This window comes from Urocitellus parryii, chromosome 7 (genome assembly GCF_045843805.1).
Source record: "Urocitellus parryii isolate mUroPar1 chromosome 7, mUroPar1.hap1, whole genome shotgun sequence".
NCBI lineage: Eukaryota > Metazoa > Chordata > Mammalia > Rodentia > Sciuridae > Urocitellus > Urocitellus parryii.
This window is the reverse complement of record NC_135537.1, coordinates 33,719,229-33,743,975: the sequence shown is the minus strand read 5'-3', so window position 1 is coordinate 33,743,975 and position 24,747 is coordinate 33,719,229. Positions and strand designations below refer to the sequence as shown.

At 36.4% G+C, this 24,747-nt stretch overlaps 1 protein-coding gene across 2 annotated transcripts in view; it reads left to right on the top strand.

Annotated features, from left to right (window-relative positions):
* Fzd6 (frizzled class receptor 6) overlaps positions 1-15,968 on the top strand; it is a 38,830-nt gene extending 22,862 nt beyond the window's left edge. For both annotated transcript variants that reach the window (XM_026384881.2, XM_026384874.2), the window contains exons 3-7: positions 2,208-2,404; positions 9,509-10,523; positions 11,969-12,117; positions 13,093-13,521; positions 14,501-15,968. In XM_026384881.2, the coding sequence (XP_026240666.2) occupies positions 2,208-2,404; positions 9,509-10,523; positions 11,969-12,117; positions 13,093-13,521; positions 14,501-14,669 (1,959 nt within the window). In that variant the 3' untranslated portion in view covers positions 14,670-15,968. The remainder of the gene's footprint in view (positions 1-2,207; positions 2,405-9,508; positions 10,524-11,968; positions 12,118-13,092; positions 13,522-14,500) is intronic.
* Positions 15,969-24,747: the final 8,779 nt, after the last annotated feature.

Genomic DNA, 24,747 nt, shown 5'->3' with positions numbered 1-24,747 from the left:
TATGTGCCTACTGCTGACATTTTCCAGATGTCTTAACAGAATTGTCAATTATCTAGAGACAATTTTTTCAGGGGCTCTAAATATCATATAATCTCTCAATTCCAGTACCCATTTCCAACCCCTGGAGATCTTTTTCCTTCAGCCATCTGTCCTCCTATCAAATATGCTCTGATTGTTTTCTGGACTAGATTCATAGCTGTCCTACTGAGAATTCCTCTTGCCATTCTTTAAAACTAGATAAAGTAATTCCTGAGTCGCATATTATTTTCCTTCTTGGTTTATTCATATATCTCTTCAGTGTGTTTCAAGAATACTACATTCTCTGGTTGCTTTCTAAAAAAAGGGGGTACTTGAAAATAAAATTTTTAAAAATTTTTTACAGAGTCAAAAATATCACTATTTTAACCTCCCCAAAATGTTTGGCTGGGTATAGGTTGAAAGTTACTCTTCTTCAAAATTTTACAGTTATTTCTTCATTGCCTTTTAACTGTAATATTACCAAATATTCAAAACTTATTTCATCCCTATGTCCTTTTTATTCCCCCTGGAAATAGTTATATTCTTCTCCTTATTTTGATGCTCTGAAATTTTTTATTGACATGCCTTGTCATTGCGTTCACTCATTGTTCTGGAAAACATTCATTTATTCAATAAATATTTATGTAGCAGACACTGTTATAGGCTCTATAGATTTATCAGTGAGCAGAGGGCTAGGGAAATAAGTAGGTAGAGTGCTTGCCTAACATGCATCAAGCCCTGTGTTTACTTCCTAGCAACTCAAACAAAAATAGTGAACAGAATAGACCAAATCCCTTCCCTCATAGAATTTACATTCCCAGTGGAAAAGGCAGAAATTAAGACATAAACTATGTAATACAAAGTTAGATGTTGGTAAGGGATTAAAAAAAGTACAAACCAGAGCAATGGGATAGAGAATGACTAGATAATTTTTAGGTAGGTTGGGTAGAAAATGCCTCTCTAAGATGACAGTTGAGCAGACTCAAATGGGGACAAAAATCATGTGACTATCTGGTGGAAGAATTGAAGGGCACAGCAAATGCAAAAATTCTGAGGGAGAAATATACATGAAATGAGATGCAAAAATCTTATTTGGTGACAGTGAAGTGAATAAGAGAAAGAATGGATAAAAAATGAAATTGGAGACATAGTCAGAGTTAGGGACCTTATAGGACTTGGTAAAGACTTTGGAATGTATATTGTCAAAATATTTGAATAAGGACAAACTTGAATTTTTAAGAATCACATTGGGGAATATGGATTGATATGAAAATCGACTATAAGATTAGCAGGAGTGGGAAGTAGTAAGACTTGCTAGGAGGGTTTTCAGTAGCCTAGGTGAAAGATACAGTGGCTTAGACTGGGTGGGCATAGTGAGAAATAGATTGAGAATATGTTTTCAAGAGAGAGCCAGCAGGATTTGCTCATGGATTAGATATAGGATGAAAGAAGAGAGATGTAAAGAATGAATCAAGATTCTTGGTCTGAGCATTTACTGAGGTGGGGTAGACTGAGCATTTACTGAGGTGGGGTAGACTGAGAGTGATTGTGGCTTAAGTCTGCAATGGATTGCATTGTTTCTTAGATATATTGGGTTTGAGATGCGTGTTCTGCAATTGTTCAGAAAGCAGATGTTCACTCAAGTCTAGACTTCACAGGAGAAAATGGGGCCAGCAAGTTTCCCCTGAGGAGTGAGTATAGCTTGAGAGCATTTCAGCATTTATAGCTGAAGCATTTCAATATTTAGAATCAGCAAGGGGAAAGGATCAGACAAAGAAACAGCCAGTTATTAAAATAGTCAGAAATTCAAGACAGTTAATATCCTAGAAGACAAATGAACAAAGTGCCTCAGAAATAGAATACAATCCACTGTGTCAATTGTTGAGTAGAATTTAGCTTTGGACTTGACAATGTGGAGTTTATTGGTGACTTCGACAAGCAGTTTCAATGGAATAATCCATGTCTTCTTAAAAAATGTATAATTGAATAAAATAATAGCATCCATTTTGTATGAAGGGATCCTACATCTAACAGACTAAACATACTGATGTTCTCAAAATTTAATTGTATTGAGAGGGAGATTTAAAAATTCTTTTGGAGTGTAAGTAGAAAGTATATGCTTTAAACAATAAATGAACTATTTGTGATGGAAATGTTTTCTAATCTTATTTTTCTATTTTTCTTTTTAGCATTTTCTTCCTCTTGCAAATCTGGAATGTTCACCAAATGTTGAAACTTTCCTTTGCAAAGCTTTTGTACCAACCTGCACAGACCAAATTCATGTGGTTCCGCCTTGTCGAAAATTTTGTGAGAAAGTATATTCTGATTGTAAAAAATTAATTGACACTTTTGGAATCAGATGGCCTGAGGAACTTGAATGTGACAGGTAAATTATGTTTTTCACTAACAGCTAATGTTACTTTAATGTTACTAGCTCTGCACAGTGTTAATAAAAGGCTTTCATTATTTAATTCAACAAGTGTTTATTGCACTCTTAATATTCACCAGGCACAATGGTGGTAAACATTGCATACATGTGGTTAGCAATAAACAGACTTGCTTCTTGCTTGCAGGAGACCTAGAGTAAGGTGGAATGGACAGAAAATAATCAAATAATTATGCCAATAAGTGAAAAATTAAGTCTGTGATAACAGAACAAAGAAGATATGCATAGTTTTTTGAGGATGTATAGTGGTGCCTTTGGCCTAAACTAGGGGATAGGAAAGGAGATGACAGTTAAGATGAAGGTTAGACTGAGGTAATTGGACAATGAGAGGAGTGAAGAGCATTTGGACAATAATAGGAAGCTTGTTTAGAGACCTTGTGACAGGAGGGAACTTGGCATATTTGGGAATTATAAAATCAGATTGGCTGCAGTGATGAGAATAAGAAAGACTGGTACAAAATAAGGAAGGAGAGAGAAGCAGCAGTCAGACCATTCAGGGCCCATCTTCCATGTTTTAATGCTGAGAGCAATGAGAAGGTCTCCATGTATTTTAAGTTAACAATGGGTGATAGGTGCCTGTTAGCTTCTGTGTAAAGCAGGGCACTTGTGTCATAGTCCCATGAGGATTGCTGACAGCTCTCCATAGCAGCTCATCTCCAGGAATCCAGGCTGCTCCATTTTGCAGTGCTAACAGTCATTCAGATGGGTGAGAGAGAAGATAGAAACACGCCTTTTCTTAACTGCCTCTGCCTGGAATTATTGTACATTTTTCATTTGCCTTGCTTCTGGCTAGACTTCAGTCATTTGCTTGTAACTGAACTAACAGGGAAGCTGGGAAATGTGTGTCCAGAAGAGAAAAAGGCATTCAAGGCAGAGGAAGTGTCAGGTGTTGCCAGTCCAAAAAAAAAAATCTTTTCACTAGATTAACTGTGGCAAGGGAAGTTTGCAGTGTATGAAAGGGTGAGTGAAAAGTGAAGCAGGACACATGGATATTCTTAGGAAATTTGGCTATAAAGCAGAGGAAGAGAGTGTGGGAGTCAGAAGAGAATGGTCATGGAGGTTTTATTTTAATGGGAAAGAACTGACTACTGTAAGAACTGCTGGGAACAAGGATAAGACAACTATATTGAAGTAGAAGAGATTGTGTATAGAAGTTTTCTGGGAAGGAGGTAGGATCCCAAGCACAGATACATTGTTGGTCGTGGATAGGTGTAGCTGCCATTGTAACCGCAAGAGGAAAAGATGGCTACAGATGTAGATGGAGTTGTATGTTTAGTAAGGATGGTTGCAAGAATCCTACCTGCTGGTTTCTATTTCCATTGTGAAGTAATAAGAGTCAGGGTCCTCTGTGGAGGATCTGGGGAAAAAGGATATTAGTTTGAGATAAGCATAGAGAACAGCAGAGGGAGTAGATGGGAAAAGCTTTGTAACACTGCAGCTAAGTCAGGTGAATTTCTAGTGGATCTCATCTGGCCTGTTGAGACCTTCTCCAGCAGCATAGGTTGCTTGAGGCTAAGTACAGTAAAGTAGATAACTGGATTTATCTGTGGTTGGGGTTTTGTCAGATGGGTTCAGTGCAAAGACAAAGGAACAGTATGAAAATGAAGGATAATTAGAAGGGTGTTACTGAAATGATGGTCCAGGAAAATCTAAATAGATAAGGAATGAACGGAAGAATTGAAAGAAGATCTGTATGAAGACAGGGTTGAGGAGAGTGAGTGAGGATTTTTTGTTTGTTTGTTTGTTTGTTTTTTGTTTTTTTAAGGGCATAGTGGACATTTTTTAATATAAATGAGCTACAAAGATAGGAGCCTATAGACCAAGGGCAGTATACTTCAGTTGACTTTTGGAGATAGGGTACATCTGTAGGCTGTGGAGGATTCCTTGTGACTGCGGGTATCCATAGATTATGGATAGACATTGAAGATGAAGAAGTTGGGGAGCTAAGAAGCCAGAGTGTCAGAGGGTTTTCCACGTGGATGGTCAAACTAAAAAGTGGTGACAGCAAAAGAAGAGGTGAAGAAACCAGCGAGTCATTCAGCACCCTTAAATTCAAAAATTTCTGTTGTCATGGATCTTACTACTTGTGGAGGAAACTGAAAGATGAAATGATTTATATTTATATTTGAAAATGATAAGGCCATTGGAGAAAACACTTTCTTTTTATGGAATTGCCTACTCAATTTCAAAACAAGAGAGTTGTTATAACTTACAGAAATTTACACTGGTGCCTATGCTGTTATTACCAACTCTTTGGGAGTTTGGATCTTTGTAGTTTGATTTTGTTAAGAAACGGACATTTTTTTCTTAATAATTAAACCAAACCAAATTTATCTCACATATGAGAATACTTAATACTTATGATTGAGAAGTATAATCCCCATTTTTAAAAATTGTATAAGTCCTTTGTTAAACTATATCCTACTTGTAGAAAGCAAACCCATAAACAACATCTTCTATAAAATGTTAATTGGGTCCACACATAAAAATAATTCTGGCGTGTTCTAGAGTAGAGAAATTTTATTTTCTTCATTTCTGTAAATAAAACTTTAAAGCTTTTGTGGCATCTAACTTTGAAGACATGAAGAAAGAGGGAGATTTCTGATTAAACCCCTAATTTTAGGGGCTGGAGTTGTGGCTCAGTGGTAGAGTACTCACCTAGTGTGTGTGAGGCACTGGATTTGATTCTCAGCACCATATATAAATAAATTAATTAAATAAAGGTCCATTGACAACTAAAAAAGTATTAAAAAAAAAAACAAACCTAATTCTAGCCTGCTCAAAGGTTTCTAGCATAATGAAGGGTTTACCATAGTCAGCTTTGTGGCAAAAAACATAATGACAGCTTCTACTCTTTAAGAAATAGCAGAACTCTGTGGTCATAGCACTCGTTAGGCTCTGGGTACCAGAGATACACAAGAGTCTTGGGATCTTACTGTTTTCTATTACACTGTTTTTCTTTCCCTCTTTTTCCTGTCCTTATTATAATAATCCTACTTTTTCTCCCAGAATGTATACCTTCCTTGCCTTCATGAAAACACTTTACTGGTATGATTTATCACTCCTCACCCACTGTACTTTGCCAGATTCTTAAATTAATAAGTGCATTTCAATTGAAAATGATGCTAAAGCACTTGTTAACAGGCAGTCTTATAATGTGAAATAGTCTATTGTGTTAAGGTCAAAGTACTTTTCATTACTTATGCCTTCAGATTGGTGTTAGTATAATATTTTGGCAAAGTGAATTGTCTTTATTGGATGTAAAAATCTCAGGAATAGGCTGGGTGCAGTGGTACATGCCTGTAATCCCAGCTGCTCAGGAGGCTGAGGCAGGAGGATTGTGAGTTCAAAGCCAGCCTCAGCAAAAGTGAGGTGCTAAGCAACTGAGACCCTGTCTCTAAATAAAAATACAAAATAGGGCTGGGGATATGGCTCATTGGTCAAGTACCCCCAAGTTCAATCCCTAGTACCAAAAAATAAAAAGAAGTAAATCTCAGAAATATATGTTTTTCTCTTAAAAGAAATATTCAGTCTGGGCATTTCTGTGATAGTGAATAAACATAATAAACACTGTTTGGCTTGCTCATTTGCAATAAGAGTCCATATTACAAAAATAGGATTTTTAGCACAATTAACTCATGAATGAATCTTATCAATTCACTGACCTTTGCACATTACTCTTTATTTATTACTTTTGTTTCCTATTCTCCAGATATTAGGGATTTGGAATTTTAAATATTCTGTTGATATAGTGAAATCTCATGTATAAATGGGGGAAGGAAGCTGACTAGCTTTTTGGTAGTTTATTTCTAGACTGAAGTAACTATAGAACTTTTGTGGAACTCACACACTTTCGTAGATGCATGATCATTTTCCAAAACAATTGAATAATGTATGGTAAAGTTGCAGGTGCAATTTTTACACCCAAGGTAATCTATGGAAACTCTTGTACAAACACGTAGTCATCAGCCAAAATATCAATTATATAACCATTTCTCTTTGTAAAATAAAAAAGTCTAAAAATGCATTACAGAAGAATGATTAGCAATTTGTGATATACTTACACACTAGAATACTACCATACAGTTGATAAAATGAATGTAGCTGACCTAAATCTGTCAACATGCATAAGTCTAAAAAATGTAGTGTTGAGTTTTAAAAGGGGAATTGCAGTGTGATATTCAGCATGTCATTTATGTGAAGTTCAAAACCTATGAAACAATACTGTATGAAGTTATTATTAGCAAAAAGTTTAGTATTTTTAAAAGCTTGAGGAAAATACAAATCAAATTTCTAGTAATGAATATTTCTGAGAAGGAGGAGAAGGAAATAAGACCTATGTAGTCCTTTATTTTAAAGGATAGCAAAACTTACATTATTCTACAGTTTAATAAAGCTGGTAGATACGTGAATGTTCATTTTATGGAAATTACACCCATACATACACATACACATGCACACACACACTTACTTGACATTATATCCTGGGATGCTCTACTACAGAGCTACAATGCCAGCCCTTTTTATTTTTTCTTTTGAGACAGGATCTCACTAGGCTTCTGAGACTTGCCTCAAACTTGAGATCCTCCTGCCTCAGCCTCCTGAGTGAGTCACTGGGATTATAAGTGTGCACCACCATGCTTGGCTTATGAGCATATATTTTTTTATTCTCCATTTTTATCTAAGGTATATTTAAATGCTTTCTCATTGAAAACTTCCACTACTTTTAACTACATACAAAATAATACTGGTGTGTACAAACTTGACCCAGAGATAAAGTTCTATACAAGACAGAAATATCCCTGTGTATCACTCAGGTCTGTCCATAGACAAGGGAGGCAGCCAAACCTAAATAAAACAGTGATATGAGGTAAGCTGGTCCTCAACTTAATTCTTATTGGTGTTCTTGCCCTTGTTTAAGAAGTTGAACTTTGCCCTGTCAATCCAGGGAAGAATTTCTTTTCATTCATTTTAGTTATCTTCATCTTAGTCATAGGATTGATCTGCTTTGCTTGCTAGCATTAGGAAACAGAAGTGGGGCTGGAGATATAGCTCAGTGGTAGAGATCTTGCCTAGCCCTGGATTGCACCCCATCAAAACACACACACACACACACACACACACACACACGCACGCACACGAGTTTCCCCAGGACATTCATATGTTATAAGTAGGCAAGCCATAACTTTTTTGTCTGAAAACTACTAGTTTAGATCAATTCTTTTTTAAATATTTAACCTTAAAAGCAGAATTTATTTTTTTTAATTTTTTATTCTAAAATATATGACAGCAGAATGCATTACAATTCATATTACATATATAGAGCACATTTTTCACCTCTCTACTTGTATACAAAGTATATTCACATCATTCATATCTTTTTCACATGTCTTTGAGTAGTGATGTCCATCTCATTCTAATATCTTTTTTTACCCCTTGCCCTCTCCCTCCTCCTTCTTCTCCTTTGTCCTATCTGCAGTTTTTCTAGTTTTCCCATGCTCCCCCTCCCACCCCACTATGAGTCAGCCTCCTTATATCAGAGAAAACATTCAGCATTTGGTTTTTGGGGATTATCTAACTTCACTTAGCATTATCTTCTCCAACGCCATCCATTTACCTGCAAATGCCATGATTTTTGCTGAGTGATATTCCATTGTGTATATATACTACATTTTCTTTATCCATTTATCTACTGAAGGGTATCTAGGTTGGTTCCACAGTTTAGCTATTATGATTTGTGCTGCTATAAACATCGATGTGGCTGTGTCCCTGTAGTATGCTGGGTATAAACCAAGGAATGGGATAGCTGGGTCAAAGGGTGGTTATATTCCCAGTTTTCCAAGAAATCTCCTTACTGCTTTCCATATTGGCTGCACCAATTTACAGTCCCACCAGCAGCGTATGAGTGTACCTTTTTCCCCACATCCTCACCAACACTTACTATTGTTTGTCTTCATAATAGCTGCCATTCTGACTGGAATGAGATGAAATCTTAGAGTAGTTTTGATTTGCATTTCTCTAATCTCTAGAGAGATGTTGAACATTTTTTCATATAGTTGTTGATTGATTGTATATCATCATCTGAGAAGTGTCTGTTCAGTTCCATGGCCCATTTATTGATTGGGTTATTTGGGTTTTTTTAGAGTTTAGCTTTTTGAGTTCTTTATATACCCTAGAGATTAGTGCTCTATCTGGATGTGCAAGTGGTAAAAATTTTCTCCCAAGCTGTAGGCTCTCTGTTCACCTCACTGATTGTTTCTTTTGATGAGAAGCTTTTGAGTGTGATTCCATCCCATTTATTGATTCTTGGTTTGAATTCTTACACTATAAGAGTCTTGTTTATTAAGGAAGTTGGGGCCTAATTCCACATGATGAAGACTGGGGCCTACTTTTTCTTCTATTAGATGGAGAGTCTCTGGTTTAATTCCTAGGTCCTTGATCCACTTTGAGTTGAGTTTTGTGCATGGTGAGAGATAGGGGTTTAATTTCATCTTGTTGCTTATGGATTTCCAGTTTTCCCAGCACCATTTGTTGAATAGGCTATCTTTTCTCCAATGTATGTTTTTGGTGCCTTTGTCTAATATAAGATAACTGTAATTATGTGGGTTAGTCTCTGTGTCCTCTATTCTGTACCATTGGTCTACTAGTCTATTTTGGTGCCAATACCATGCTGTTTTTATTATTATTGCTCTGTAGTATAGTTTAAGGTCTGGTATAGTGATGCCACCTGTTTCACTCTTTATGCTAAGGATTGAAAAACAGAATTTATTTTAAAATTATTTGACTAATTGTTTTTCCAGTTAGTAGACTTTCATGTTTAACCTGCCTTCTATTTAATATATATTCATATGTTGTGGCCTCATGAACAACCACAAATTCTTAATCAATTTCAAAACTTTCTACTCAACCCTAACCTGTAATCTATTTAGGTTTCTCATCAATTATGAATGCATAAGGTAATAATTTATAGTTGGGAAACACAGATTCAATAGCAAATCAGTACAAATATTGACTTCATATATTTAATTTTTTATATCTTTACAGATTGAAATACTGTGATGAGACTGTTCCTATAACCCTTGATCCACCCACAGAGTTTCTTGGTCCTCAGAAAACAGAAGACATCCCAAGAGACATTGGAATTTGGTGTCCAAGGCATCTTAAGACTTCTGTGGGGCAAGGCTATAAGTTTCTGGGAATTGATCAGTGTGCACCTCCATGTCCCAACATGTATTTTAAAAATGATGAGCTAGAGTTTGCAAAAAGTTTTATTGGGATAGTTTCAATATTTTGTCTTTGTGCAACTCTGTTTACATTTCTTACTTTTTTAATTGATGTTAAAAGATTCAGATACCCAGAGAGACCAATTATATATTACTCTGTGTGTTACAGCATTGTATCTCTTATGTACTTTGTTGGATTTTTGCTAGGCAATAGCACAGCATGCAATAAGGCAGACGAGAAGCTAGAAGTCGGTGACACTGTTGTTCTAGGCTCTCAAAATAAGGCTTGTACCATTTTATTTATGTTTTTGTATTTTTTCACAATGGCTGGCACTGTGTGGTGGGTGATTCTGACCATTACTTGGTTCTTAGCTGCAGGAAGAAAATGGAGTTGTGAAGCCATTGAACAGAAAGCAGTGTGGTTTCATGCTGTTGCATGGGGCATCCCAGGTTTTCTGACTGTTATGCTTCTTGCCATGAACAAAGTTGAAGGAGATAACATTAGTGGAGTTTGCTTTGTTGGCCTTTATGACCTGGATGCCTCTCGCTACTTTGTACTTTCACCGTTGTGCCTTTGTGTGTTTGTTGGGCTGTCACTTCTTTTAGCTGGCATTATTTCCTTAAACCATGTGCGACAAGTTATACAGCATGATGGGCGGAACCAAGAGAAACTAAAGAAATTTATGATTCGAATTGGAGTCTTCAGTGGCCTGTATCTTGTGCCCTTAGTGACACTTCTGGGATGTTATGTCTATGAGCAAGTGAACAGGGTTACCTGGGAGATAACTTGGGTCTCTGACCACTGTCGTCAGTACCACATCCCATGTCCTTATCAGGTAAGAGCTATCACTTGGATTGTGTTATATTTATTTTTAATGTACAAAATGTTCCTGGAAATGTTCTTGCTTTAGTCATGGACTGAAAATTAGATTTCAGATGACAAAATCCAACAGACATAGGGAATGACACCCAGCTAAAACTAGGGTAAGTGTCCCAAGAGTTCTTTCTTGAGTTGTAGCTTCATTTGTGACAATAAAAAATACTTCCTTTAATTATTCTTTTGAAAATTAAGTTATGTTGCAAAGGCAGATTAACAGTAGTGAAGAACAGAATCAGAAGTGCAGGCCTATAGGCCTCATCAGAGGGAGAAAAGGAGAAGTAACTTCTGTTGAATTATTTTTACTTCTTCAGTAGTAGGGGAACTCCTTTTTGAGGATATTTAATTTGATCATTTTATCTTATAACTTTTGCATAGCACATGCTTATTAAATAATTTGAATTTTGCTTAGTCCATTCTGTCATTTCTTAACTGAAAAAAAAATACAATTGAAACAAAATCTGTCTTACATGTTTCTAATGCTTATGATTAGTTTAAGGGTGGTGTTTTTGAGATTGAAACAAATTTCTGAATATATAAAATTTCTTAAAGCATTTGAGTATTTTTAATATTAATTTTATTTTAAAATAGATTTTATACATTATTCTTGAATATTGATGTATGGTAATAACTATTATATCAAATTAAAAATTATCTTACATGTATAAAGATAATCACTTTAATATTACTTGCAAATGCCAGTAGGTTGGAAGTAACCTAAAAATCTTTGAATAATTTATGGTTCATCCACATAATGTAACATCTTTAAAAGGAAAAAAAAAAAAACTATGTTGCTTGTAGAATGGTCTCTGAGAAATATTAGCAAGTGCAAAAAAAGCAAGATATACAGAAGAATGTATAATGTTTTTATTCTTGTACAACATTTTAAAATAGAATTTGAAGGTTTATGCTTGAAACAAAAGTATAATTTTAATTTTTGTTAAATGTCTTCATTTTCACATTTCACTAATATTTACTTTACTGTAGCCAACCAAGTTTTTATAACATAAACATAAATGTGTAAAAGACTAAATATAAATTGTTATAATAACTTATATTTTATAGTCATGGTAAATTATGGTGAAGGAAGGTGAATAAATATTTAGAGGTTATTGTAAGAGAACTGCTGTATCTGTAGGGCCAAAAAATTAGGACAGGATTTAGAAGATCATTCCTAAATACATTTCAGTGTTTTTTCCTTCCAAGATATAGAGAGATGTAGATATAAGTACAGATATAAAGGTTCTTTGTTCAGAACTTAGGTAAAAATGTGCTGCACTTTGTTCTTATAGTATGTTATTTCAAACCTTCTATAATAAAACACACTAAAGATTTATATTTAAGTTTTACATTGACAATATGGACTTTTTTTCTGCATTTTAAACATATCAAATTTTTTTGTAGGCAAAAGCAGAAGCTCGACCAGAATTGGCCTTATTCATGATAAAATATCTGATGACATTAATTGTTGGTATCTCTGCCGTCTTCTGGGTTGGAAGCAAAAAAACATGCACAGAGTGGGCTGGATTTTTTAAACGAAATCGCAAGAGAGAGTAAGAACCTATTGAATCATCTGCCATTGTTTTAGAATAAATATATCAAAATATCAAGATCTTTTACCTAAAATGGTAAAAGTTCAACTTCCAGAACATCCTATGATATATGTTTATCTATAATCCCTTTTAGTTCCTTATGAACATTATATATAATATACTGTAGGGTTATTTTAATTGTTCCCCATTTATTTGATTAATGAACTCTTTGTGATACAAATCTCAGAACCATAAATCTTTGCATGAACAAGTTTTCAAAATCTAAAAAATTGCATTAAACTAGGCTGTGTGTATGTGTGTGTGTGTGCCCCCAGAAGTGCTTTACCACTGAACTACATCCACAGCCCTTTTGATTTTTTCTTTTGAGACAGGGTCTCACAAAATTGGTGAGGCTAGCCTCAGACTTATGATCCTCCTGCCTCAGCCTCCTGGGTCACCAGGATTACAGGCATGTACCACCATGTCCAGCCTAACTGGGCTTTATTTTTTGTGTGTGCTATTATTATATGATTAGCCCATATTTATACACCCACACTATAACTTCACTGTTAACTTGTCGACTTTAATGTTAGAAAGAAAACAAATTTAAACAAAGACCATTAATTATATTCATGTCTTTTTTCTTATGGTTTACTTTCGTATTTGATGTATTTAAAAATACAAATTCAGTGAGTTCCTTATTTTATGTTGGTTTGAATTTCCTTGCCCTCATTCTTTGATTTTTGTCTGTTTGATTTCTTGTCAGTTTTCTGTTTCTGCTGATAAAAGCATGTAAGTGCTGCACAAAAGATTTCACTCCATAAAAATCTACTATTTCATAGTACTTATACTGCAAGATTTTATAAATAACATAAATCATATAGAATTTCTAATTTAAACAATGAGAATTTTTGGCAAAAGATTTATGATTTCCTTTATGACTTCTATAACACTTGAAATCTATTGAGTAAATTCTCTCCTTGAATTTTCCTACAGTCCGATCAGTGAAAGTCGAAGAGTGCTACAGGAGTCATGTGAATTTTTTTTAAAGCATAATTCTAAAGTGAAACACAAAAAGAAGCATTACAAACCAAGTTCACACAAGCTGAAAGTCATTTCCAAATCCATGGGGACCAGCACAGGAGCTACAACAAATCATGGCACTTCTGCAGTAGCAATCACTGACCATGATTACTTAGGACAAGAAACTTTGACAGAAGTCCAAACCTCTCCAGAAACATCAGTGAGAGAGGGGAAAGCAGACAGAGCAAGCACCCCCAAATTAAGAGAGCAGGACAGTGGTGAGCCTGCCTCCCCAGCAGCCTCCACCTGCAAACTCTCCGGGGAGCAAGCCAACAGGAAAGGCCAGGCAGGCAGCGTGAAGGATAAGAGCAGTGTGTCTGAGGGTTCTCGGAGTGCAGGAAGGTAAGACTTAATTTTGTTATCTACAGTCATCACAGTTTTAATTACCTCATTATCCATTTTTTATTAAAGCATAACCTATCTGGCAAGTTAGCATTTTATGATATGACATGTCTACTCTTTAATACAGGGATTTTGGGTTCGGGCTATAAGTGTACTATTTATTAGTTTGATTCTTCACTTGAAGAAGAGTTTTCATATATATATTTTCAAGAAGGAAAATAAAGTTCATTTCCTGTGGCAGTTGTTAAGCATTGCTATATATTTAGGTAAACATTTACCATTCCTCTGAAACATAGACTAAATTTTCATTAATACTACACTATAATTATGTCTGAAAGGTGTCATGATTAAAGATGATTACAAAATCTTTGTTTTCTGGATGGGAGAAGGATATTGACATTTTTAATGAATTTTCTCAAATGATTATAAGAGACCCAAACACAGGTCAACACTAAGTTAGCCAGAATGCTGACAGCTAACTAATTTTAAGGTCTCAAGATTATCTTGCCCCGGGCCAAATGCACCTTCTGTTTCATGATAACTTTTGTATACCTGAACTATAGTTGGATATATACTTTTATCCTCCACTATATTTGAAAATCCTCAAAGGCAGAACTAAAATCTTACTCATCTTTTTGTTCCCAGCCTCTTTCATGGTGTCTTGTCCTTGGTAGGAAATCCATCATGCCAAACCATGAGCAGTAATCTGGCCTCATTATCTCCCTATGAAACACGAATGCTCAATCTGTGCATGGGTAGCACTTGATGAAGTTTCTAAGGTTATCAGAAACTATTTTTTTTAATTATTTGTATTTTGAAGTGTTAGAGTATACTAAGAGTTTTAATGGCTTATTCTCTGATTAAGATCTACATTAGTTGGGGGTAAAACTCATGAAAAATGAATACCAGTAATAAGGACACCTGACATCATATTTGTGCTTATATATGTATGTATGTCCACTCCTTTTCTTCTAAATAGGGTAAGTCCAAGGAGTGATATTACTGAAACTGCCCCAGTGCAGAGCAGCAATTCACAGGCGCCTAGTTCTTCAGAGCCGAGCAGCCTTAAAGCTTCCACATCTCTGCTTGTTCACTCAGCTTCCGAAGATAGAAAAGAGCAGAGTGCTGGCGGTCATTCAGATACTTGAAAACATTTATCTTATTACTTTGAAGCAAATACCTGTTACACTGGAGGTGACCAATGCACTGTCTTAGGAGAATCACTGCTGGGCTGGGAGTGTAGCTTAGTGGTAGAGGACTTGACTGGCATTTATGAGGCCCTGGGTTCAATCTCCAGCCTTGGGAATGGGGGAAGGAATCACTGTTACATTCTTCTTTTGCACTTAAAGCTTCATTGTCTACTGTTCTACTGGGAAAGGGGGAAAAAACAGATTTCAAGAATAATACAATTCATTTCCACAAAGATTAGTGACAGCAATATGCCTGAAAACCAAATTGTGCAGGTTAGTGATATTTTTTAAATTGTGTGGGAGGAGCAATTAGAGGAATCTTCCTTTTCTATTTATGAAGATTCTACTTTTAGAAAGTATTTTTAAGATTTTTTTTATGCTACTTTACTTTTCTTAATGGAAAATCAAGATTTTTCTTTGCATAAATATTTAAAACTGACCCTTGTACGTACGTACGTATATATATTTGAAAATAGGCTTACATATATTTGAACTTTTTGGAAATCCTGGAAAATCAATTTAAATATTTTATTACATTATTCTGATGTTTTTGAACTACTTTGGTAGCTTTTACACTGAATTTCTAAGAAAATTGAAAAATGGTATTATAAGATAAAGATAGTTCAAAAAAAGTTGACATACCAAAACATTTTATAATAGGCATTCAATTTTTAAAATCCACTTATTCTACATTGTCATCTTACATGTGTGAATTTTATTAAGTCTTATTATTTTAGAAACTTCACATCTCTATCATGCAACTGAAATAAGGTGCTTACTACAAGAGTGTATGATGTTGATTGTGTTATGCTGCTCCCTGATCCTTTGCATTTTTTAAATAAAATGTCCTAAAGGATTAGTAAATGAAATTTTAGTCTTTTATAAATTAAGCCAAGTGCAATTATTTCATTTTTTAAATGTTTATGACCACCCAACATTGCATTATGACCATTTAGGTTTGCTTATGCTTTTCCTTTAACTTCTTTTTTTTTCCCCTATAAAAACTGTGTGCTGTAGTGTCTTTCTCAGATGTTATGTAGAATTCATTTCTGCAACTAAGTAACTAAATATTCAAAATGTGTTAATATTTTTGGTGCCAATCAAATGGGAAAAAAAAAGTCCTGATAAAATGATTTTGTACAACCTACTTTAAAATATTAAAGAATTTTTAAAATTTTGTTTCTCATTAAGTATTATTTCTTAAAGTTTTTTGATGCTTTTGATCTATTTAGCATACTATTAAAGCATATAAAACAATTATCATGTACTGTATGGAACATGTTGTAAATATTAACTTTTCCACATTTGTAAACAGATAACTTTGTATACAAGAACTTTGTTTTATGTGATCTTTTCATTAATAAAATCTTCTTTGTATAAGAGATTGTTGAGAATTCTGTGATTAGGTGTTATAATCTTGGCCCAGGAAGTAGTATATTTTTCACATTAGTGACACCATGACTAATAAGCCAAAAGCTTCTTTTTAACTGAAGAAAGACAACAGGACTCTTATTTTTCATCACAATTTCTTCCCCTAAGAGTTAATTATAGGGAGAGCTGGGGTGATGGGCAAGTGAAGCAACGGAAACTCAGGACCCTGTGTCACCCACGTCCTCATGGGCAACGGATTCAGGGTCACTCCCCGTGAATTGGGCTGGCAACTAAAAGACCATACAAACACAGAAATACTTTTTTTTTTTTTTTTTTTTTTTGGTGGGGGGTCAGGGGCGGCTCTGCTGCCTCAGGGGTCAGCTCTCTTGCTGAAGGGCAGGAGGAGCTAGGGAGGCAGAAGGCAAGAGGCAAGAGAGGAATGCACCCTGAACCCGGTATTTATTAGGGGAAGACATTCAACATTCAATAGAATATTCCACCCAAATAAGGCAAGGGCTTGTGTTACAACAAACTTTGGGGTGTAGCCCAGTTCTGTTGTGTGTAGTCCAGTCCTATTGGGTGACGCCCAATCCCAGAGCTGCACTTCCTTGCCCAGCGAAGGTAAGACTTATTTGCTTCCCCCTGCGTGTGATGCCAGTTCCACACCCCCAGTACTCAAGGCTAAGGATGCGTGCTCAGTTCCTGTTCACGCCCCCTCGGCGCCCACAAACCTGGATTTGCAGTAGATTAGGTTATTTGGACAGAATCCAAAAAAGAAAATTAAAATATACACATGAAAATATCACATAAAATATACACATGAAATATCACCCCCACATTCAAAAGTCAGATAGGAATTGCCAATTAAGATCTTGGGAAAAGAGAAATTCACACTGCCAACCCTAACATTTGGAACTTCTTTTGTCCAAGGAGCATTGGCTGATATGGAAAAGGAAACTGAGGAATTCAGTAGTGTTCCCAATAGCCTCAAGAACTGTAGGACAAGAGGAGGGGAGTGCAGACCTCCTGCACTTAAGAATTGTAACCGCAAAGGGTTGGCTCCTAGAAGTAAGTGTGAACTGTAAACAAAGCAACTCTGTTTCAGGTCATCTGGGAGACTCGGAAAAGCCCAAACACTAATATTAGATAAAGGTATCTGGGTTAGTAGCCCTAAGGCACCAAACAGAAGCAGATGAAAATCGTTTAGGAGGAGGGAAATGTTATTCTTTATACCCTAAAAGTACTTATCAGTATCCATCCTATAATCAGACAATCAAACATGAGAAAAATTTTGGATCATCAAAAAATGAACCAGAATTGTCACAAACATCAGGAAAGAGGGAAAGATCCAGAGATAATCCTGAATTACCAGACATATGTAAGTTTAAAATTCAACACAGGAAATAATGAGGTACTACCTACCTATGAAAATGGGTAAATCCAAAAAACTGAAAATGCCAATTTTCAATGAGATGCCAAGAAACAAGAACCCATTCATTGCTTATGGGGATACAAAAATAGTACAGGTTAGCAGTTTCTTCCCACATAAACATGGCCTTATTATATGACCCAGCAATCATGTTCTTAAGTATTTATCCAGTTAATCTATGCAGAAAATCCGCCCTAAATATGGAGCATAACTCTCCCCTCCCTACATCTCAGCAGCAGAGAGTGACTTCTTTCTGTATTTGAAAGAAGGAAGGGGCATGTATAGCTCAGTGGTACACATCTGTAACCCCAGTGGCTCAAGAGGCTGAGGCAGGAGGATAATGAGTTCAAAGCCAGCCTTAGCAAATTAGAAAGGCCTTAACAAATTTAATGAGACCCTGTCTCAAAATCCAAAGGACTGAGGATGTGGCTCAGTGGTTAAGCACCCCTGGGTTCAATACCCCATACCAAAAAATAAAAATAAAGTAATAGAGGAGGTGTGAAGAGCAGCTTCTACAATGAAGAAACCCAACAAATACTATCTCCACCACAAGTACCTCATTACTCAGAAGGTGGTCAAGGTCAATATCAACAGTGATAAGTCATGTTGAAAGTATTTAGCTTCATATGATGTGATGAAATGGCACCTTACCTCTGTGATCTTCCTCCCCAAAACCCATAATCTCAGTAGTCATGAGAAAAATGTCAGATAAATTCCAGAAGATGGACATTTTAGAAAACACCTGTCTAGTACTCCTCAAAAGCAGTCATTGGCATTATTATTATAAACAAGAAAAGTCTGAGAAATGGCCAGAACCAAGAGGAGCTGAGGAAGACATGTACCTAAATATAACATGGTATCATGGGGGGAAAATTAATTAGATAAAAAATTAGATAAGGGTTTGGGGTGTAGATCAATGGTAGAACAGTGGGTGCAATTCCCAGTATGACCAAAAAAAAATATTTTTTAAAATTAAGTCAGAGTAGGCTGCCTGTTAATACTAACAATCCTCAGAATGTTAGTATAAGAAGCTATTATCATTCATGTGACAGGGCAAATGTTTTTGAGGCAGATTTCCAAAAGATTATTCAACCTTTCTGCCCACGACTTCTATCTGTGGCTCTGCCATCTTTTTCATAGAGAAAGATTACCCAGGAAAAAGTGTCATGAGCCAGAGCTGGAAGTGGCACATGACATTCCCAGCTGCATTTCATTTACTGGAATTCAGGCACAAATTTATACTTAAGAACAAGAGGGGCTAATAAATGTAGTCTAGATGTGCATTTGGTAGGGAGAAGAAATGGATTTGGTGAACCATCAGTCAGCATTGCAATCTGCAAGTATGAGGTGTTGAGTAAATCTACTAATATAATGGCATCCTCAATTCTTTGAATAACTTTCCTTGTATCTATCCTTTAATATACTGCTAGATTTGAATTATAAGTGATTTACTTAGAATAAAAATTTTCATCTATATCTGCCTATATTCTAAATGTTCTATCAACCTTGGGCTTAATACTCATAGTAAGCTTGAACTTTAAAAGTATTAACTTTTAAGAGCAAACTTCAAAAGTATTATCTAATTTTTTTAAAAGTAGTTTTTCTTTCTCATGAGACCAGGAGTGTGGGGGCACTTCACAGTATCAGAGGTGAAATTAATTTTATAAAGAATTTTGTATCATTTTTCAATCAAGAAAGTTGAGTTAAATTTCACAATCCTATGGGATTTACATTTACAGTAACATGAGCAGTGTGCAGGTATACCCAATGACAGCAGAGATGTGATAAAATGGTATTTCACCTTGACAGTCTGCTACAAACCCTCAAAAGAATTTCACAGAAAGCCACCTTTCAAAAGGACCCAGTCCACCCATTTGGCATCAATAGCCATTATGCTGTTAATGGTTCCAAAAGAATCTTAGCTAAACTTTCCTGGTGAAACTAGACCAAAAACAGCTTGTAATTGTCACCTATCATCAAAATCAGAGTTTTCCTGCTTCCTTTCCCTCATTTGCTCAGAAATGTACCACTGTTGTGTCTAGTTATTGCTGCTGGAAAGTTTTAACATTGCCAAGGCAGGCACCTCTCAGGAAATGAAAGATACAATTTGTAATAACCACAAGAAACCCTGCCCTTACTTTTCTGCTTGGAAAGCATAATCTTTAAAACCCCGTTGGCCACAGCCTAAAGCAGAAGACTTTGATTCCAGATGGTAAAAACCTTAACAGCAGTCACTGTGATCTGTCATGTGCAGAGAAATCAAACTTTTATTAACTCGCAACAGCGGTGTGTCCATAAGGAGAGTAAAGAAAAATTAAAAGGCTAATCCAAAATGACCAAAGACTTTGAGACCCAGAACTAGATGACAGTGGAAAGAGGCACAATAAAGGTCACAGTGAACATGACTAGTGGAGGGAACCCAAAGGGAGCAGTTGGAAAAGAAATGCAATGAAATAAAAAGCAGGAAAGACTTGTAGTGTAAATCCTAAACAGAAATGAAAATAAATTCAAAATGATTGCTAAGGGGACTCACATGGTTTTAATATACCTAGTGAAAAGAGTCTATTAAAGCTGACATTTAATGCCTGTTTATAAATATACTATTATGTACTATTACATTTTGAATACGTTGAGAAGAAAGGCATGGAATCAACAGAGATTTAGAAAGTTTTTCCTAAACTCAGAAGAAAGTAGAATATCTAATACCTTCTCTCATTTTCCAAAGTACTAACAAGAGTAAAGCTTTCTAGTTTATGGGTTTATTTTCTTAAGGGCCTGCCTATACCAAGATCTCGTCCATTTAACTGTCAGGAAATAACCAAATCTTAAGAGTTAGATGCCACACTTGATCTGGAAAACGTGCCAGCATACTCAAAGCTCCCTTTGTGGTTTTAGTCCTTCTCATGGCCACACCAGTGGCTTCCATGAAAACATTCATAAAAAAGAAAATCACAGGTCTGTAAACAAAGTTGACACAGGCAAAACCGTTGCTGGGGCTGGGCTGTGGGCTCAGTTGGCAGAGTCCTTGCCTAGCATGTGTGAGGCACTGGGTTGGTTCCTTAGCACCACATAAAAATAAATAAATAAATAAATAAATAAATAAATAAATAAATAAATAAATAAATAAAAAATAAAGGTATGTGTCCATCTACAACTAAAAAAAAAAAAAAAAAAAAAAAGCCCTTGCTGGCATTTTGTGCCTCTTAACAGCCACCTCACTCAGTACAGGCTTCTGTGCAAAAGAAGGCCACTGTGTTTCTGGAACTTCCCTGTTGGCAGGCTCCAGGCAAATAGAAAGCACAGTAAAACAAACCAGCAGGGCTGTTTCCTCGACTGACAGTCATCACTGCCTCTTTGTCACTGGTCCTCAGACTCCGGGCAGGCTTTCCAGGCTTACCCTGAATACCAAGTGGCCCAAACACATTTTTATGCTGTTGGTAGTGCTATAGAACCCAGGCCTCTTGTGTGCTAGACAGGTGCTCCACCACTGAGTTACACCCTCAGCCTGCAAAAGTGTTTTTTGTGAAAGCAAAGACCACAGAGGAGGAGCACAACACATCCCAAACTGGGAAGAGGGTGGCCCCAGGGCTTTGGAGACTGGTCAGAGGCTAGCTCCCCTGGACACTGTGAAAACACCAAACAAGTGACCTCCACTCCACAAGTGTACCAAGTGGTAGAGATTGAATTCATGTATATAAAATTAAGTTCACTGTCATGGAAGCTCCAAAGGCATGTTAAGTGTTAAAAAAAAAAAAAAGAAAAGAAAAAAAGAGCCAAGTTGCAAAATTACACTTGTAGAATATGTAAACAACACAACACTTTGTATTTATTTATGTAAACAAGACTTTGTTTTTACTATGATTACACATATGTAGATTTTGCAAACTTCTGTTATTTTTTAACCAATATAACAATTCAGGTCAACCAAGACATATAAATATATAGATATAGATATAGATATAATCATAATGAATTTCATTATTTTTAATATCAGTCTAAATTTTTCAACATTATTGCACAATAAACATTTCCTTTTATTCAATTTTGTAAAAAATGCAATATGCTTGTTTCCAGAATATAATTTATAAAATTTCATTCTTCCATATATATTCATATATAAAATATATAGTTGGTTTTGCTTCTACTGTAATTTGGTTTAGAACTCAACTTTGACAAGTGACCTGTGTCTCTGGATAGAGATCTTAGAAATATTTGACATGTCTTAGTCCTATACTGAATTCTAGTTAAATATTTCAAGATGGCTTTGGTCAGCCAAGCCTGACTGCTGGAATGCAGACATGAGCAAATCACTAAGAAAAATAATTAAAACCCTTACTTTGGACATGCAGCTTGGAAACCAGCATATCTGTTGAACATATTAACAATGACTCATAACCACATGAGTTAAATATACTGAAGAATTAAGTGTTTAGCTCATAGTTCTGGATGTGCAGAGGTCTGGGATTACTATAATTCCAACAGAAAATTGGGATTGAACTAGATATACTGGACCTGACTCCCAACTTCAAGGCCAAGAGTTTGCTAATAGTGCACCCTGTTGAGCTGAGACATAAGAGGAACCTCCCTGTCTCCATCTTTCAGTTTTCCAAAAGTCTGTCAGGCAGGAGGGAAAAAATATCTCTGCAGCAGCTCATGGTGCAATTTGGATTCCTACTTCTGTTGTAAAGTCCAAGAATCTTGGAGCAAAAGCAGTCCTTGTGACAAGTTGTAAGGGAAAGAAAAAGCTTCTTAGGGAATACCCAGCAGCCCCCCAGATAATCCAACTTGTATCTGGACCTCCTCCATAAACCAGAACAGGAGAGAGTTTCTCCTTGGCACACTGTCATCTTACATCTCAGCATATTCCTGACCGTGGGAAGCACACGTTTACAGTGGTATACTCCAAAGCTCTCATCCCCAGGGTCAAACTCTACATTCTAGAAAGGAAATGATATACATATTGACCTTAAACGATAAATGCTGGCTTTGTAGGCTATGATCTCGGATACATGAACAACCAACTCTGATAAAAACAAACTACTGATCCATGAGATAATGGATGAATTTCAAAAACATGATGAGTCAAGGAGACCAAGCATAAACAAGTACCCAAGAGTCCCTCAAGTGGGTGAGTAATAGGTAGGCCTACAAAGGGGTAAAAATGTTATATTGTCATGTGTGGTACCCCTTCATAGAATGTGCAGGTGCAAGTTACCTATCTGAGCTTCATTCAAAGTTCTGAGAAAAAGGAACAGCCATCTCTCTCTCTCTCTCTCTTTTTTTTTTTTTTTTTTTTTGTTATCAGGGATTGAACCCAGGAGTACTTAACCACTGAGCCACATCCCCAAATCCTTTTTTAAATATTTTATTGTGAGACAGGGTCTTGTTAAGTTGCTTACAGCTTTGCTAAATTGCTGAGACTGGATTAGAACCTGTGATCTTCCTGCCTCAGCCTCCAGAGCCACTGGGATTACAAGGTGCACCACTGCACCCAGCTGAAACAGCCATCTTTAACACATCTTTCTGGTGTCCTCAAGCAGAAGCTGTTGGTCTCAAGTCAACATCTATTCCCCCACCCTCTTTCATTGCAGAACCTCAGTTTACTCAAGTAGCAATTCTATTCTGCATGGGGGAACTGGTCCTAAGACTTTCTTCTTGATTTGCCAAAGTCTACTGTAGTTATCTTGTTCCCCTTGTTCAGGATTATTTCAGGGGTGTGTATATGACTGGCTTTTGGCCCATAAGATGTGAGGAGAATGGGGGCTTCTAAGAAAGATTCTTTTCCTCTTCAGAAGGAGTTAGGACAAGAGCTGGTCCTCTTCTTCCTCTAGACAAGGTTGCAGCCAGCACAGACAGCTCTCTCCCTAGGGAGATAACATGTTAGGACAAAGGTGAGATCCTAAGAATGACAGAATATAAAGATGGGAACAAATGTGAGTCCTTGGTGGCAATGTGGTTGAGTCACTGAATTAACTAATCCTGGATCTGCTGTCCTTCTGAAGAGAGAAGATAAATTTTCTTATTAAGTCATGATGAGTTGATTTTTTATTATTTGCTGCTGAAAGCATCTTAATTGACTTAACAACTCCTTAAGATAATTGATATGTACCCCCCAACATAAGTGTCTGTCACATAAAAGACAGGTTTATTGAAACATTATAAGAATGTATACATCAGACATTGTGATAACCTCTACTAGAAGTGAATCATGCCATCCAGGTACACCTGAATCTGAACTTTGTTATGCTGAAAAAATGAGTAGCTAAGTAAGTGGGCATGGTCAGATGCATGTGGAATGAGGACATCTAGGACTCAGTGATGGTTGAGAGTAGCAGGGAAAGCAATACTAGTCATCTGGCTTGGAAAATGTGATTTATGCCTACGGAAACTTCAACCTTCCGTGAGAAATCCTTGGAAATTCTGCTATAAACATGAGGGAACAATGGAAGAACAGGATAACTGATAAGCTGAAAGCTTTTCCCAGTCTGAGATCTGGTGAAGACTAATCAGTCACTGAGCCTCCAAAACAAAATGTTAACATTTTTGGGTTTTTCTCTGCATTACTGTGCTCTTTGGTACTTAGAGAAATGCCACTCCACATGGATACCCTTTGCATATTGCCATGGCTAAAATGGTTTTTGCATTGAGGGCAATGATGAGTCTAGGAAGTCTTTGCTCAAAAGATCGCCCAGAGCCACAGCATCATGGGACCTTAATCAACACTGTGCTGTTCCACCCAATCCTATCAACTTTTTAAAAATAGAGTTTATGGGCTGGGGATGTGGCTCAAGCGTTAGCTCGCTCGCCTGGCATGCGTGCGGCCCGGGTTTGATCCTCAGCACCACATACCAACAAAGATGTTGTGTCCGCCGAGAACTAAAAAATAAAATATTAAAAATTCTCTCTCTCTCTCTCTCTCTCTCTCTCTCTCTCTCTCTCTTTAAAAAAAAAGAGTTATTTAAAAAAAAAAATTAAAAAAAAATTAAAATAGAGTTTATTTTTTAGAGTAGTTTTAGAATTCACACACACAAAAAAAGAGTGAAAGATACAGAACTTTCTCAGATGCACTTCTCCCATTATCCAAATTCCCACCAGAGTGGTGCATTTGGAACCATTGCTGAATCTATCATGACACATCATAGTCACCCGTGGTCACCAGGCAGGGCCAATGGGGATGCCTGGAACCTCCAGCATCCAATATCCATTGACCTCAACTTCCTGGGAAGTTGAGATTGC